This window comes from Talaromyces proteolyticus, assembly GCF_021365285.1.
Source record: "Talaromyces proteolyticus strain PMI_201 chromosome Unknown BGW36scaffold_3, whole genome shotgun sequence".
NCBI lineage: Eukaryota > Fungi > Ascomycota > Eurotiomycetes > Eurotiales > Trichocomaceae > Talaromyces > Talaromyces proteolyticus.
In genome coordinates this window covers 938,970-956,199 of record NW_025764279.1, presented here as the reverse complement: position 1 = coordinate 956,199, position 17,230 = coordinate 938,970, and the positions used below count along the sequence as shown (strand labels likewise).

General features: G+C 46.0%; 7 protein-coding genes across 7 annotated transcripts; 5 read left to right on the top strand and 2 right to left on the bottom strand.

Moving 5' to 3' along the window:
* Positions 1-2,915: 2,915 nt before the first annotated feature.
* On the top strand, positions 2,916-3,744 carry BGW36DRAFT_355995 (pre-mRNA-splicing factor isy1; the record flags this gene model as incomplete). Its single annotated transcript, XM_046213709.1, has 2 exons — positions 2,916-2,918; positions 2,992-3,744. 2 exons carry the CDS (start codon positions 2,916-2,918, stop codon positions 3,742-3,744), a joined length of 756 nt encoding a protein of 251 aa, XP_046075220.1.
* A 198-nt stretch (positions 3,745-3,942) lies between these two features.
* Positions 3,943-5,018, bottom strand: BGW36DRAFT_355994 (putative mitochondrial GTPase; the record flags this gene model as incomplete). Its single annotated transcript, XM_046213708.1, has 2 exons — positions 3,943-4,695; positions 4,755-5,018. 2 exons carry the CDS (start codon positions 5,016-5,018, stop codon positions 3,943-3,945), a joined length of 1,017 nt encoding a protein of 338 aa, XP_046075219.1.
* Positions 5,019-5,550: 532 nt separating this feature from the next.
* Positions 5,551-7,647, top strand: BGW36DRAFT_290302 (HCO3 transporter family-domain-containing protein; the record flags this gene model as incomplete). Its single annotated transcript, XM_046210755.1, has 3 exons — positions 5,551-6,090; positions 6,147-7,078; positions 7,134-7,647. 3 exons carry the CDS (start codon positions 5,551-5,553, stop codon positions 7,645-7,647), a joined length of 1,986 nt encoding a protein of 661 aa, XP_046075218.1.
* A 269-nt stretch (positions 7,648-7,916) lies between these two features.
* BGW36DRAFT_414740 (putative phosphoinositide 3-kinase) lies at positions 7,917-10,939 on the bottom strand. The gene is made up of 2 exons (XM_046219299.1): positions 10,773-10,939; positions 7,917-10,719 (listed from the first exon to the last, which is right to left on the bottom strand). Exons 1-2 carry the CDS (start codon positions 10,829-10,831, stop codon positions 8,058-8,060), a joined length of 2,721 nt encoding a protein of 906 aa, XP_046075217.1. The 5' UTR covers positions 10,832-10,939; the 3' UTR covers positions 7,917-8,057.
* A 358-nt stretch (positions 10,940-11,297) lies between these two features.
* On the top strand, positions 11,298-12,780 carry BGW36DRAFT_355991 (putative nuclear protein Qri2/Nse4; the record flags this gene model as incomplete). Its single annotated transcript, XM_046213707.1, has 3 exons — positions 11,298-11,643; positions 11,698-12,531; positions 12,590-12,780. 3 exons carry the CDS (start codon positions 11,298-11,300, stop codon positions 12,778-12,780), a joined length of 1,371 nt encoding a protein of 456 aa, XP_046075216.1.
* An 813-nt stretch (positions 12,781-13,593) lies between these two features.
* Positions 13,594-14,814, top strand: BGW36DRAFT_404756 (beta-lactamase-like protein). The gene is made up of 2 exons (XM_046218943.1): positions 13,594-13,978; positions 14,032-14,814. Exons 1-2 carry the CDS (start codon positions 13,846-13,848, stop codon positions 14,715-14,717), a joined length of 819 nt encoding a protein of 272 aa, XP_046075215.1. The 5' UTR covers positions 13,594-13,845; the 3' UTR covers positions 14,718-14,814.
* A 1,107-nt stretch (positions 14,815-15,921) lies between these two features.
* BGW36DRAFT_424141 (uncharacterized protein) lies at positions 15,922-16,577 on the top strand (the record flags this gene model as incomplete). The annotated part of the gene is made up of 4 exons (XM_046219925.1): positions 15,922-15,984; positions 16,040-16,202; positions 16,260-16,447; positions 16,500-16,577. 4 exons carry the CDS (start codon positions 15,922-15,924, stop codon positions 16,575-16,577), a joined length of 492 nt encoding a protein of 163 aa, XP_046075214.1.
* Positions 16,578-17,230: the final 653 nt, after the last annotated feature.

The following is a 17,230-nucleotide window of genomic DNA, read 5'->3' as shown; positions in this document are numbered from 1 at the left end:
ATGCGTCGTCGTCATGAGGATGAGATGAAGGAGATGGATGCTAGATACTCTTCTTCAAAGAGGACCCTTTTAGAAGAAATCGACAACAATCAAGTCTCTGCTACTAGGTCTCCGACTCACGTACGCAAGAATTCCGAGAATGTGAAGAAATACTCAAACCCTTCAACACCCAACCGACGATTCAACTTCAACGAGACGGCCCAGGACTCTGGGCGTTCTGACCGTACTGTAGACACTACAACGTATCAAAAGCGAATGGATATGGCTGCGGAGCTGGAGGAGCTGCAAAACAAACTCCAGATGACGGAGATGCAAAACAGACATTTAAAAAACCAGCTTGAATACGCTACTCCTAACCGAGACATTTGGCAGGACGAGAGTCCGTCTATTCGTCGAGTTCAACTTTTGGAACGGGAGAATGGTCGACTACATGAGAAGTTGGACGACTCTGCTAAGAAGGTGTCTGCTTTGGAACGTATGGTGCAGTCTGGAGACTTGTCCTTACGTGACGTGCAAGCTAAGTCTCACGAGGAGCTTTTTGACTTGCTCACAACGCAGGAGCAATCTAGGAAGTCACTCCTGAATGTACACAAGAGCGCCATGTCAGAACTGACAGATGCGAAGACTCAGTTCGAAAAGCTGAAAAGAAACAAAGCCACACTTGAGGTTGAATTGCGAGATGCTCGCTCCGATCTTCAGGATGCTCAACTGGCCCGAGAGCAAGATGCCTCTAGTAGAAACCAACTGCTCCAAGAATTTTCTGACCTCCAAATTCGCCTCGATGCTGAAGAGTCTAAGGTGATTGATCTCACATCTAATCTGAACCTATACAAGAGTCGTGCGGATGAGTACTTCAGCAAACTGGAACAAGCAGAAATTGCCGTTCTCAAAGCTGCTCGTGCCGAACAATTTGCCAAGTCACAAGGCAAGGAAGCAGAAGAGACATGCGCCGCAATAATGGCTGAACGTCAACGCATGGACTCACTTGTGGAAGACTTGCAACGACAGGTTCAATCGTATGAAGAAAAGGTGGAGGATCTTTCTGCTGACCTCGATGGCGCCCTTCAAGGAAAGCGACGTTTGCAGAATGAATTAGAAGATTACAGAAACCAACGAGCGTCTGAAATTGAAGACAAGGAAGCCTCCCTAGAGCAAACACGAAAGAAATATCAGCGAGAGTTTACGACACTTACAAATGAGATCGAAATAGAACGTGAGAACCTTCTTCATGTTCGTGACGAAAATTCTAGGTTGCGTGAGGAACTTGAGGGTCTTCGCAGCAAATGGGACGACGAGGTTCTCAACAGCTCTACTTGGGCCAAGGAAAAGTCACGTCTAGAGATGACACTTCAAGATTTGTCTACGTCTCGTGATGAGGCAGTAAATGCACACAACGAGGCCCAGAGCAAGGTTGTCTCATTATTGTCTCAAGTGCGGAATCTGCGTACCTCGGTGGATGATGTTACGACGGAACGCGATATTCTGACCAAAGACAAGAAGATGTTGGAAACAAGACTACAGGAGGCCGCTGACCGACTAGAAGATTTGGCGAATGGAGATAGCCCTTCAATGAGAAACGCTGCGGGTATGGATCGGGAGATTCTTAACCTCAAATCCCAGCTAGCGCAACAAGAGGATGTATCTGTCGCTGCAGTCGGCAAGATGCGACGAGCGGAGGCTCTTTCTGTGGAAATGCAGAAGGAGTTGACCGCCGAACGCGAGTCTAATGCCCAGCTATTCAAAGACAAAGCCTCTCTAGAGAAACAACTCAAAGAGGTTCAGCTCCGATGCGTAGATTTGGAAACCAAGGGCTATTCATCGGCAAGTCAGGATATCAAGTTTCTTCACAAGCGAGTTAAAGAGGTAAGCATGTCCTTTTAGTAGATTCTTCATTCACGACTGACAATTATATAGCTCGAGACTCAGCTGGAAGAACAAGAGTCCAAGTACAGCGCCGAGCAGCGCTCCGTTCGTAATGTTGATCGTACAGTTAAAGATTTACAGTCTCAAATCGATCGACGAGATAAAATGAACGCCCAGTTAAGTGATGACATCAACAAGTCCCGAGACAAGATCGATCGTCTACTTCAGACCATTGATGAGCTTCAATCTTCCGACTCTCAAAGCCAGTTACAAGCCAAGCGGGCAGAGAGAGAGCTACGCGAAGAACGAGAAAAGGCTCTCCGAATGGAAAGAGAGCTGGAGGGATGGAAGCAGCTGCGTGTTGAAAGGGGGAGTGTTGTTGGCCGAGCGAATGGCTTGAGTGATGTCGGCAGTCGCCGTGGTAGTGGCGTCTATGTTGGCAACGGCATAGTTGAAGTCCCTCAACGAAAATTCAGCAACACGAAAGGATTTCTTTAAGTTGGTCGGGGTTTAGACATTGCTATATGCCATTCATGCCTGGGTATTTCTTTTACTACTGTATGGTGCGGCGTCAATTGGGGATTACTGATGAATTCGGAAATGTTTTTTGTTCATGGGAAATGGTTTGATGATCAGAGAGGCGTTGCCGGTGTGTACAGATGGCAACAGATATTTCAATCTTTATGTTCTAAGCCAGTTTATATTTATATGCATGCTGTATGTATTGATTATTGGCTTCGACCAATTCATAGTATTGGACCTTGCAGTTAATCTAGATAATTCCTTTGCCATAAACTCGAATCAATAGTGAGATCCAACAATGGCAGAGTCGAGACCTTGTATGAATTCCGATGATGTTAGGGACAATGGGCTCTTCCGAAAGCGGCTTAGCGCATTTCCATTGGTGCCAAGCGGAGGCTTCATTCTTTTCGGGCTCAGAATGAGAGATAGAACTTATATTCCCTCCACGCCTTCTCCGCCCTGTCCATTATTTTGTCTCTGTAACAATTGCAGTTTACAACTACGCTCTGGGTTTCGGGTGTTTAATCAAGATGGTGAGTCGATATTTCGATGGTGCTTTTTCCAATCCACCCTACTTTGTACTAACCATGTAACACTGGATTCAAGGCGCGTAACAGCGAGAAAGCACAGTCGATGCTATTTCGCTTCCGAGCGGCACAAGCAGCTGATCTCGGAATTCTTGATATTGGACGCACCCGCCGCCCTAAGGCTATTACACAAATTGACTCCATCCCGACTGCCGAGAAATGGCGAGGCCAGGTGCTGAAAGAAATTTCCCGGAAAGTGGCAAGGATACAAGACTCCAGTCTGAGCGACTACCAGATTCGGGATCTCAACGACGAGATCAACAAGCTTTTCAAGGAAAAATGGATGTGGGAGATGCAAATACGGAATCTAGGAGGGCCTAATTATATGCGTGGCGGTGGGAGAGTATACGATGACGAAGGGCGAGAAATACCCGGTGGCGGGAAGGGTTACAAATATTTTGGGCGGGCACGAGAATTGCCTGGAGTCAAGGAAATGTTTGAAGCTGCTGCCAGGAAAACAAGACCAGAAGAAGATGATGAAACGGGCAGTGGGAAAAGAGCGGCTGACATGCTCCGAAAACATGTTGATGCGGCATACTTTGGATATGGGCGGGATGAAGAAGATGGTACTTTGTTGGCATACGAACAAAAACGTGAAAAGGAAGCAATCGATAGTATGATTAGCCATGGCGAGGATGACAAAGAAGACGGCTGGGAACCTTTACCTGGAGACGCTGGCGATGGAGTTGAATGGAGGCTACCAACACTTGAGGAAGTACAAGCAGAGCTTATTGAGAGGAGACGTCGAAGACTGCTGGACAAGATTTCCTAATCATTATATTAGTTAGGACGATGTCTTTGGCTATATTCTAAGTACTTTCAGCCTGCAATCATTGACAAAACCTCCAAGTGTGATTCCAACCCGTGGATGAAGTGTGAGAGTTTTTCTGATAGAGTTATTAGTGTACATGTACATATACATCCGGTTTTACATGAAGTCTGGTGATACATCCGTCATCCGTAATCCCTCTTAAGTCGTCTGCGCGTCTCTCGCGTTTTTTCTTTTGTTTGCAGGCGTTTTGTTCTTATATAGTCCAATCCCAAGAGCGTTCTGAGTATCACGCTCCTTTTTTAGTTCCGCTCGTATGTCATCTAGGAAAAAGCCCCCCAATTCACCTGCTCGCCATTTTTGCACAAGATTAAGCGCAGCTTGGTCAATATTCGGTATGCCGCCCTTTCCAAGCAGCCCAGTTTGGTGAGCAAAGCGATCAAGGAGTAAATTTACGTCGTTAGTAGGTTCGCACCACTTCTCATAGACGTCCGGCTTGTTTTGGTTGATATGGTACAATAAGTAGTCGGCCAATGTGACTGGTGCAATAATCGTATCCTTCACGCACCCACAGAGAGCTAATTTCAACATCCTTTCTGCATCGGGAATGTAAGGGACAAAAACACCCGGTGTATCCAGGATATAAACGGAAGATCCATTAGGCCTGTCCAGAATTTTTATCGGAGTCCCCATTTTCCGCGTTATTCCAGGCTGTGCCCCAGTCTGTGCAGCTTTGGCTTTATGAACCCCTTCGTTTCGAAGTGTGTTTATCAATGTAGATTTCCCAACATTGGGCATGCCAACCACCATCACCTGACAAGTGCCCAGGTTATTAGTTGCACGAGCATCCGACTTCAATTGCTCAAGTATCGGCTTTCCAGAATGTGAGAACGTGGAGGTGGTAAAAAAAACAGCGGCCGCCTTGCTGTCCAATTTGCGGACCCTCTCTTTGTTCTACAACGCCAAGCTCATAATTAGCGTCTATTTCAATTACTCAGTGAGGCTTGAATCACCTTTCGCAAGATATTGTCGTTTGAGTTTAATAAATCACGCTTCGTATATACAATGAGACGCCGTTTCCCTCCAAGCACCTCCTCAAACATAGGGTTGATGGAGGTGACGGGAATCCGCACATCTCGGCATTCAATGACATAATCTACTGAATCTATCTTCTTCTTCATTTTCTCCAAGCCCGCTTTATGATGACCCAGGAAATATGATCGTGGTATCGACTCGGAGAGGGGGAACACGTTGCGAGGAATGAATTTGGAGGCCATGGCGTGAAGGAGCCGGGCTCGAACAGCCGGGAGTTGGTCTTTCGTAAAAGTTTCAAAAGCAGAAACCTATGTACCCTCCATTAGCGGCTACTGATGACTGTTTGTTCTGCACAAAGCCAATGGCAGTGTAACACGAAGAGAAGAGAGCTCCAAGATGCGAGTCTGTCCTGGGCAAAATAATTGCAGTGCATGACTTGGGGGCTGAAGCAAAGGCGGTGAATGGCGCCAAGCCGCAGAGTCCCTGCACCAATGACGTAACAGCTTCTATGCCGACGTCCGTCTTAGGATAAAGCATCGCTTTTACATACTGCCCTTCTCGCCATGGTGAACCCCAATACTGTGTCTGGCGTGTATTTGCTCGTCTTTAGCAAGATGCGCTGATTCCAGCTAGATGATACTTACTCATCAGAGAAGAAATATATCTATTAGGCACGAGAGACACCTGATCTCTGATCTAGGCAAGGAACACAGTCGAGCATTCCAATCGTGGGATTTTGATGATATCAAAACGATGGATTCAACACGATCCAAGATGACATTAATATCGGCGTTCAGGCCTAGGTCAACCAGATCGTCTACCTTACGGCAACGATCAAAAAAGGCTCGCCGGCGTCGTCAAACAGATCAATCAGATGCCTCCGAGCCGGCTGATGAACAAGATCCAGATGCCCACTCGATAATCACCCCGTCGAAGCACACTCCAAGGCCGTGGCGCATCTTGAAAGGATCCGTTGCTACGGGCGGTCCCCTGCGGCCGTTTCGTCTCCTTAAACAAGATATCCTCAATCTTCGGAGACGATATGTCTCTGACTGGTCAACCTTCAATCAGCAAATACTAGCCTCAGCCATCTTCGTCTTCTTCACTAATCTTCTCCCTGGGATCACATTCGCAAGTGATCTCTACGTTTTGACGGGTGCTAACTGGGGAACCATTGAAGTAGTGCTGAGCACCGGACTTTGTGGTATAATATTTTCCTTGACATCAATCCAGCCACTAACCATCCTTGGTGTAACTGGCCCTTTTTCTGTCCTGGGAGAGACGATATACTCTCTATCCCAAGATTCCTTCAAAGTAATTTTGCGACTAGCTCTTGTTTGATGGATTCACTTGTCTAATAACGTATATAGATACCTTTCTTGCCATTCATGGCTTGGTCCCTGATACATGCTGGGTGGCTTCATTACCTACTAGCTATAGTCAACGCACATGACTGGACAATGCGCTATGTTACGACATTTTCAACTGAGATTTTCTCTCTATTGAACAGCGTAATTTATTTCCATAAAGCTATTCAAGAGCTTCAAAGAGCTCATGAAAGTTTGTCGTTTGCCGCCTTCCTTTATGCTATAATCGGCGCTATTGGAACCATGCTTTTGGCTATATTTCTGTCCACAGCTGAGAGCTGGCAACCACTTTTTCATCGTTATGTCCGTGTTGGGCTTGCAGAGTATGCTGCTGCAATATCGATCATTATCTTTATTGCAATGCCTCATTTTGGAGAATTAGCACATCTAGATAAGATGACACTTAACGTCAGTAACTCTTTTCAGCCAACGTCCCCAGATCGCGATACCTTCTTTGTTGAATTCTGGAAACTGCCTGTCGGTTGGATATTTGCAGCCGTTGTGCCTGGTATCATCATTACAGTGCTCTTCTTTTTTGATCACGAGGTCAGCTCAATTATATGTACTATTGATCGCTATGGCACACGGAAGCCGGGCGGATTTGCATGGGACATAGTTTTACTGGGAACAACGACGGCACTATGCGGCATACTAGGGATCCCCCCAGCAAACGGGCTGCTTCCTCAGGCTCCTCTTCATTCAGAATCATTGATGCATACCGAACAAGAACGTCATACTATCACCGTGGATGGTGAAGAAAGGGTTGAGACGCGTGAGATCAGGTGTGTTTATGAACAACGGTGGTCTGCATTCCTTCATGCTGGGGGTATCATGCTTTTCGTTAGCCCACCATTCATGAAAGTTCTTGGCTTGACTCCAACGAGCGTGCTTGCTGGTCTGTTTTTTTTCATGGGTGAACAGAGTCTATCGGTGAAGTATGAGAAGCTTCTTAACCTTAAAGTGTAACAATTACTAATAAATTAACCCTAGTCCCATTTTGTATCGACTTTTCTATCTCCTGACGCCACCTTCTGAACTTCCTCTACTCCCAGCAGCGCTCCATAGCAAAAACTCAACAACTGAGAGACCATCTTATTTTCCAATCCATCTCTACACCATTCTTCAAATTTTCCTAACAGCCGTGATATTCATTCTAACACTGACAAAAGCAGCCCCGGCTTTTCCGGTTCTGATCATTGCGTTGGTACCTTTTCGCTTACTTTTGATGAAGCGATGGTGGAATCGCGAGGTTCTTCGATTTGTCGATGCATGGGCATGTCGCGAAGGTACTCCTGAAGATGAAGAAGATCAAAAGGCACAGATGAAGGCTGAGGGCAGACGTGGTGATGAATCGATGTTTTTTGCAGATGCTTATCCTATGGAAAATATTCGAACTACTAGAGGCGACGGTCATACAAGACCCTATTCACAGGATGGCGGACATGACACTTCTGCATCAAATAATGCACATGAATGGACAGAGTTGAATTTGAATGAGCCATGAATTGTCAAAGCGAAGGCCATTTTGGTGTATATAATATGGCATGAGTATTCAATTTACATATACCGAAGAATTGACCGTGTATCAATTGAAATTTAAAATGTATATCGACAGATTCGACACCATTCTTAATATTCATGTACCAACCTACACATGTACCAGCAGTGAGAGTGTCAACGAAAAATTGGGAGCAATTCAATGTTCAATGTTACATGTACATCAATTCCCTGAAGGTGGTTGACTGGTATGTAAAGATTTTCAAACAAATACAGTTCTATTTCATTCTTTATGTAAAAAGATTATATAGTTTATTGCAAGCATAGTACTCGAGATATATCAATGTGACTTCAGCTAAAATACATATGTAGGCATATAACTAGTATTAAGCGGCTGCATATAGACAGAGACAATGATCACGTCCTCCATCCCTGCACAAAATCATGAAGTCGATCAATGACAACACCAAAAATAGCATTCACGCTATCGTTGATCAACTGTTCAAAATGTCGAATCGCCTCTTCTTCACTCAGTTCCAGATGAAAACGCTCTTTAACCTTGAGGACTGCTTTATCCGGCTCAACTTTGATGTCTGGGATATTAGCGTCAACCATCAAGCTGAATAAATTGAGAATCAGGTTCGCTGATTTACGGAGAGTGGTGTAAGCAGTAAAGCAGTGCTGTTTAAATTGGAGATAATGCTGGGAGTCAGCACCACCCATTCCCTCGACCATCTCTTTGCAGAGTTTCATCATTGGCGCAAACGGTTTGGGGTCCCGACCAAGGATGAAACCAAAATCGGCGTGGAAGAAGTGTCCATCTGGAGAGAGGAGAAGATTTTCTAAATGACGGTCACCAACGCCGAGCAGGTAGGTGACGACGCAATAGCCTGCACAGGACCTAATGTAAATGTCCATAGTCTCTCTACGAACCCCCAGAGGTTCAGAGTCGTCGGGGTTATTCGCTCTGAGGTACGCGAGGATAGAACCTTTGTACCTAGCTGATGCGGCCGAGAGAGATGTTGAGGGGATGAACTGTGCAGTTCCAGCTGTTGAACCAGTTGCTAAAATCCGATACGGCGTAAGCTTGAGGTCCAAATTCTCTTTTTGTAAAAGTCGATCCATGAGCGTAATAATCTGAATGACTAGTTGATCCTGGCGAAGGTCGTCACCGACTTTGAAAAGAACAGGGTATTTGCGCCCATCGGACGTTTTGAAGTTAAGAAGTAATGGAGAAAGAGAAGATTTGAAGACGTTGGAATCCTCTGGAAAACACCCAGTTATTGTGACACTGGGATCCAAGGGCAGAGGCAATGGCGGGTCAATATTTACAATTTCGTTTTTGGGGTCTTTCAGATACTTTTTCAACTTTTCGATTCTCACAGCACGGTTTTCTCGAGAACCGCGTATCTCCGAGGCAATTCGTGTCAGGACAGTAATTAGCTCGCCCTGTCGCAGTAAGATCTTTCTATGTTCAGGATGTATTTTCTCCAGTTCCACCATGAAATAGTACTCGACCCTAGCGAATAACCGCCGATGTGGTACAATATTCGCAAGGCCGGTTTCATCACATTCGACCATAAGGTACCAATGAAGATAGTTACCTAACATGAAGTTGTTGGCAGCTCGGGCGATAAGGAAATGCGCGAGAGATGAATCATGTGCTGCTTCCTCTACACTCTCGTCGGGTGCCTTCTCGAATTTCAGAGCTTGCACTAATTGCAGCAGATATAAAAGAAGTTCGTCATCTCCTGCTTTTCGTAAACGGTCGACAGCATACGTGCGAACAGCAGCGTTATCAAATGTTGGACCAAGCAGTTCTAGGGCATCATCCACGTCAATTTCAGTCCATCTGGGTAGGATTTCCATGGCTTGACGAGCCTCGCCAACATCTCGCCAATTTACTGATTTTACGAATTTTGTAAGAGCTTTCTTATCACGCGTGAGATAATATCTGAACCGCCAGATGAGATCTTTCTCTTCCGCCGTTAACTCATGGGTGGGCCCGTATGACATTATGACATTGAGCTCATCGCGATTTTTAGGGTTTGGTTTCAGATCACGATCCATGATGCCCGTTCGGTGGCTACGGACAAGCCGTCTATGTTTGTCCTCACATGGATTTCCAGTTTGCCCAACTTCTGGGTCGTAGATCCTCACAATTCGCTTATTTCCTTCGTAATTTGCATCTTCAATTCCTGGGCCAAGCCGAACCTCCGGTGGTGGTTTATTAAGGACTTGTTGATTTGTTTGGGTGTGCTGTGAGTATGACGAGACGGGCGGCGCAGGGTATTCGTGATCAGCCCAAACAATGGGGTGGTCGAAACGGGGAAAATCAACATATAGAACGAAATTCTCATCATCCAAATCGCTCGGGTCAGAGTCTTCATCCCTTTCAGCTTCTTCCTTCTGTCGGTCCGTCTTCCCCGCTTGTAGCCTGATTGCTCGTTTTCTACTGGCTTCCTCGGCGCTCATCTTGATCTTCTCCAATTGACGGAAAACCATCTGGTCGAGCCAGTCTATTCGAGGTATTTCTCCCATTTCGTGTTTCTTGATTAAGCCTTCGATGCGTTCAAGCTCCAGTTCTTCAACGGACTGGTTGAGTGAAAATGAATCGTTTATTTTGCGGCGTTTGGTAGGGGGTGTCGCTGGGGTCGTGGTTGAAGAGAAACCATCAGCCGCTTTATTCCTATAAACCTTGCATTTCTGTCTTCCCATTCGTAATTTGCCATCGGCATCAAATAAAGATATGGTGGTTCCACCGAACGGTACGTCATGCCCGGACGCCGCATTCTGTTCCAAGGGAGATAAGTCCCATATTGTGATAGCTAGCTGTGATTGTAAAGGTGTGTCCTTCAAAGAAAATGGCATCTTCAGCCATTCATTCCACGTTCGACTCGCCTTGAAAGATTTGTACGACGTCTGCATGGGGACACCTAGAGGCTTGGAATCCGACCATAGCTGAACTGTTATGAATAGATCGGACGCGGAGTTCTGGTGTGATCCCAGGTGTCGCAGCTTGGGTGTTTTCAAGAGGCTTGAGAACGGCAGCTGCTTCTGTTTCCCTTCTAAAGCACCACTTGCAAGTCATTAGCTACTCGACATGAAGTTCTCGAGATGGCCCCGCCTTACATCCTAACGTGCACAGGGAAGTCAACCTGGGTAGATGTCGCAAAGGTAAATGCCTCCATGGTGGAATCCTCATGTGCTTTCGGTAATGGCCTCCATCAGATGATTGATGGTGCATGAGAGACTTACCAAGTTGGAGAATGATTGTTGATGCTGGGATAAGCTCTAAGGTCGCAAGCCGATGCTGATTGGCAGGCGGAAGTATGATGTATTATTCCGCAGCCGGGCCACCCCAAGGCGGCTAGACAGCTACATCTAAATCACGTGTCCGGCTATCACAACGAAAACGGGAGGCGCGTTCGACGCGACAAGGCAACGCCGAGCTAATTTCGCCATAATCGTCAACCTACCAGAGCCTTCTCTTATAGAACCGCCTTCACAATATCTAGACTCATCTGCTATTTCATCAAAAACGGCCTACTTCCGACTACAGTAGTGTTTCTCGTCCTGAGACGATGCGATAGACTGTGAGCCTTGCGCCGCTCTTCATTGTGAATCGAATATCTACGGGAGAAGAGGTAACCAGCCATGGCTCCGGCCAGAATCGCCAGAAGACATCAGACAGGCGAACAGTCTTTTGAAAATACGCCATCCCCCTCCTCATCCGATAAAGAAAACCGTACACGCCCTCGAATTCGACCCGGAAAACGAAAAAGCGATCAAGCAATGCCACCCCAGAGCTTGCCTACTCCCACATCGGAGTCGACGGCTAGCAAACGCAGGAGACTAGCCGAGAGAAATTCAAATCTAGGGCCCCAGTCTCAATTACAGCCATCGCAACGGCCCAATACCGACTTTTATGACCCCGACCAGGATGTTGGAGAGCGTCGAGAAATCCGAAAGAGCTTGCGGGATCTCACTCGCGATCTACATGGTAAGGTTCCAATCTTTTGTCTGCGGTGGCAATGCGTGCTTACCATCATCTAAGACTATAGAAACGAGTATCTTCAGGCCGGAAACAAGGGCATTCTCAGTACAATAAGAAAGGCAAACGATCTTTTCGTGCGTGTCAAGCAAACTGCCGATGCAACTGTCGACTCTCATCTTTTGGTGAATGCAGCGGATCTCACTTACAAGAAATCAGCACAACTTGCGACAGATGGTGCAGTTGCGGGCATTGATGTTGACGAGTTTATCTCCAAATGTATGACTTTCATGCGCCGAGGTCCGACGACCGATGCCTCCTCTTTTCCTACCGGTACACAACGTCGAATACAACGCCGTCAAGACGGCGCCGATAGTGATGAAGATGAAGGAGATGCACTGAACTGGGATTGGTTGGGACGAGCTGCCTGCTTCTCCCACAACGCTCGCCCATCACTATCCAGCTTCTTACTTGGGCCATTATCGGTCCAAAAACGCAGCCGGCAATTCACGCAACGCAGAGCGGCGAATCGTATTGACACATCAAGGGTGGACCGACCGCAAGACTTGGCAGCGGAGGATTTAGACAAGCAGGAGACGTCTAACTTAACTGCAATGTGCACTAAAATCAATAAACTTCTCCAAGAGACCCAAAAGAATAGCCAAGATGCAGTCAATGAAGAATTGGGTGCATTGACAGTGGATCCTACCGCAGAGGAAATTCAGGAGGTCATGGACAAGCACAGTATCGCGGATGACGGTGGTATTCCGCTCTTCCGGTTCTGTATCAACCCCAGGTCTTTCGGGCAGAGCGTAGAAAACCTCTTTTATGTGAGCTTTCTTGTCAGGGATGGTATTGTTGGTGTATCGCTTGATAGCCGGGGTCTCCCCACCCTCCGTGAGTCTATTGTTGATGATCTTATAAAGTCAACTATCTAATCTTGGCATTGAAATAGAATCGGCAAGACCATTCGCCCCCAGCGAGGCACAGGCCAAAGGTATACAGAGACATCAAGCTGTTTTCAGCCTGGATTTCGACATGTGGAATGACATGATCGCGGTATTTGTGATTAAGGAATCGATCATACCGCATCGAAACGAAGAAGAGGAGAATCCAAGAGAGCGCCCACAAGGATGGTATGGTTAAAGGAATACCGTTTGACATAACTTTAGTCCTTGATGTTTGATTAGCTCATGTAATTACGCGTCTTATGAATCATGTTGATACCCTCACTGAAACGTCAATGGATTATTATTGCCAGTTCTGGAGGTTTGGCTTGGCATTTACCGAATAAATCTAGTCGCAACATTTGAACCCAAGATGAAATCACAATATATCGATGGACATATAATAGCTTTGACTAGATATGTCAATCCGCTGGTAGGATTGTTGAATGCATCCACAATGGGAGGTGAATCAAAGCAGCAACTAGCTTTGCCAGCCGCTTTCGAGTACCGAGGCTATGATATATTATCGATCATTAATATCGAGTTAGCCTAGAACCTTAGAACTGTCATCGATGCTCAGGAGCATAATAGAGAGGCTCTAATCTATTGTCTATAGACCAAAGGCTCGGCCCAAAACGGAGTTTACGAATATAGCATAGTGCTCTAACACAGGATTTCAAATAATCCCTTCAATAGCTATCCTCGAAGTAATGTTAATATTAAATAATAAAAGCTCTTCGGCGTGTCCGTGGCACTTACATTCTGCGCATGCCTCCTCCTGGCTAGCTTATGCTGGCTTATCAGTAATAAAGGAAATTAAGTTTGCAATTACAGATTTGACGTTTCATCGACATTCCTGATCCGGAAAGGCCAGCGTTTCTTACATCTTAGCCCAGGATGTTGGCTGCTGACTACCCAGGAATTTGTCAGGGGTGCTTGTTTTTATTATTAAAGAATTATGTCTTCGCCCGGCTATATCACATCTAGCCATGGATTCTTAGTAATAAGCATGCCCTAGCAAGCAAAGCCCCAAAGTAAATTTGTACATAGTATCCGGAAGAGGCTAGCCTTCCTCCCTCTGACATCGCCATTCCTATTCTCCACCACTGAACTTACGTAAATATGGCCTTACCGGTCTCGAAGGAACCAGTTTTCCTTCGTCTGATCTAGAAGCGTATTTCTTTCCTCATTTAAATACTGGTGCTATACCTTGTATACCCAGCGAACAGGAACCGTCTCTAAATATCTCAAAAGATATCTCGCAATGAATTCAAAACTATTCCCAGGCAATCCATCTGAGGTGATGGTGATTCGGCAGGTCACTCCTGAGATCACCACATTTAGTGTTCCATTCACGCGTCTTGGCCTGATAAAATTTGGCGGCAGGGGCACCCTCGGTATGTCCTTTTGTAAGCACTGGGCTTCGGGTCTCGTTACTGACAAGATTTAGTGAAATTGGCGACAGGAAACATGCTCGTTGTCTCTCCCGTGGCCCTTAGTCCGGAAGTCCAACAGACAATTGCGTCACAAGGAGGGCAAATCAAATATATTGCCGCGCCAAATTTTGAACATCACCTCTATCTTTCTGCTTGGAAGAAAGCGTTCCCAGATGCAGAAATCATCGCGCCAGAGGGACTGCATGAGAAGCGTCAGAATAACCCCGACCAGAAGGACACGCATTTCACGCATATTCTCACAAAAGCTAAGAAACACGACATACATATATCCGAAGAATTCGACAAAGAAATTGACATTGAATATGTCGACGGACATGGTAACAAGGAAATCGTATTCCTACACAAACCAACCAAGACGATGATTCAGGCTGATTTCATCTTCAATCTACCGGCGAATGAGCAATACTCGCGCACAGACGAGTCACCGACTTCGGGCATATGGACGAAGCTCTTAGGCCCTCTAGGCTCAACGAGCCCGCCTGCGACATGGCAAAAGCGATTCGTGTGGTATGTCACGGCGAAGGATCGTAAGAGTATGACCGAATCAGTGGCGCGCATCAATACATGGGACTTTGATCGTATCATTCCTTGCCACGGCGACGTTATTGAGAGTGGTGGGAAACCAGTTTTCCAGAATATTTTTGAATACTTTTTGGGTGAAAAAAGAAAGCTGAAATGAGCCTCGGACAATGTATACACAGGTTTGTTTAAATGGAGTTTCTTTGTACTTGTATATTCAAAGTTTACAGAATAATAATCACGGATTGGATCGATGTTTACAAATAGCCCGGGCATGAATTTAGAGCATCCAATAACCATCTACGAATAATTGTTCGCTTACCTAGTCGTAACACCCCCTACTCCGGATCTGACGGGAACAATGCACTCATACAACGCATATGAGGATTGCCTCCAATCCAATAGCTCGTCAAGCGAGAAGCCACGCCTGCCAGAGATAGGGAAAACGTGTTCGCGGAGAAAGAGTGAAGCCTATCAAACGCAACAATTAGTAACTAGGTGCAATTTTGGCTTTGTTGAGCGCAATCGTGGTTTGAGGCGCAGTGACGTCATTTGTCCTGGGGTTTGGCGATGACGTCAGCAGATCAGGACTTGCAGTGCAGCATCACGACGCCGTGCTAGATGAATATTTCTCAGCTCATGCCATAATATTGTTGTCTTTAATATTGCTGAGGATTATGGAGGAACAGGTTCTAGATTACATATGAGCGAGACAGGTGAATGAGGACCACTTTTTTGGCTTATTCTGACTGTGTACTTTTATCGCCCTCGGGATTAGCGGCATGGAGCCTGTTTTGCCTTGTGGGCCGGCCTCATCGACTGATGCGAAACAATTTAATAGGCCGGCAGGCATCATCGCAGGCATCAGCTGATGCAATGCGGGGTAGACTAATGAGCAGCTTGATTGGGCCGCTGTTTGTTGATCGACAACTGTTATACTTGACAGCACGAGAATGCCAGCACTAAGAAGTCAAGACTGACCTTGTTTTTCGCCAGTCGTGCCGTTTCTGCCGAGCTCCCTTGCGCTGTCAAGGAGCCGATTTGATGCTCACGACATGCAGGCCAACGTTCTTGTGCAAAGATAATTGGCCATCCGCCGCCACAGCTTCCCCGTATTGTCACTAGAGGCCTTGTCTTGCGTCAGAGCTGCAGGTTGACCTGGCACACGTCGATAGCATCAAGTGTTGGGCCGTACCTTCGGTTTCTCTGATGTCAGGAAGTTAATCTGCAGCTTAAATCCCACCTTCCTCTCTCTATCTCGTGTTCATGCTTTCCTTCTCAAATACCTCATACCTCCCTTTAGAGTCACGGCAGTTTAGTATTAAGAAGCCCCTCCTGCACCTAAAGATATTCTACACAACAAAATGCCTGTCATCTCACGTTTGTTTTCAGTAGTCCTCCGCATTGCGGAGGTTGGCTTTGGTGCTGTGAGTTTAGAAACTTTCGTGACATGCTGAACATTATTAACTTCTTCCCTAATAGGTCGTTGCTGGTATCATCGGTCACTATCTTCACCAACAAAGCAACGGATATGGTGATCCATGGAAAGGTCGCGAGATCTATACCGAAGTTATCGCTGGCCTATCCATACTACTCGGCCTACTTTGGTTGATCCCAACCGCACATACTTTCTTTATATGGCCACGTAAGTCTTAGCTTACTAGTTTAAGTAATAAGTATCTTCTAACCCGTGTCTGTGAAGTCGATGTCATCCTCGCCCTTGCTTGGTTCGCAGCTTTTGGCCTGCTGGTTAACGCTTTAGATACTGAGGCTTGTGGCGGTATCTTCGACTGGGGCGGGCTTTGGAATGACAATTTCTGTTCTCGCTGGAAAGCTGCCGAGGCATTCAGCTTTCTGTCTGCCATTATCTGGCTGGTTTCTGGTGCTCTAGTATGTTTGAAACAACACTAAGAGAGTAGCCCGGTTATTGACATTTTCATAGGGAATCTACTTTGTCTGGCGCGTCGACCGAACTCGTTTTCACCGTAATGGCTACGTGTACGGACGCTACAATGTCTAAGGCACTCTCGAAGGTTCGGCCTTGTATTAAAATGAGTGGCTTCAATCGGTGTGTACTGGTTGGTGCTTTCATGGCCTCAACTGATATGAAGCTACTGCTACACCATCGTAGAGGAGGTGTGTGTTTTGCGATGACGATGTTTTATGAATTTCGATACCCTTTTTTCAAGTTTGCCTTAATATCCTTAAATCTGCGCACGTTCTCAAGACATAAAACCCTAGAGTCGACGATATGTAATGTTACTAATTTCTGCCTTGTGAATTTTCAGTCTTCTATAGTTATCAATCTAGCTAGCATCACAATAACGAACTCCTACTTCTTACATATAAAAATTATCGAAATGAAACATATCACTTCATTTAAGAACTGACGAGGGCCTCATCTAGGGATTGGAGCTGCGTACGAGGAGCGATTTGTAATCTCAGCGAAGCAGACAACGAGATTAACACTGCGGCCGAATTGTCTCGGATATTCCCTGAATGAGCTTGGTCCTTCGTAACTCGACAATATGTAATGCTGTTAAAGTGAGGTGCAGTTGGAATGTGATGCAACTGCAACGCTCCTAATACCGTTGGATAGAGCAAATAGGCAGCAGCTAGAATCAATACAGTAATGAATGTGTCTGTCTCTTAAAAGGGCATGTATTGTACTAG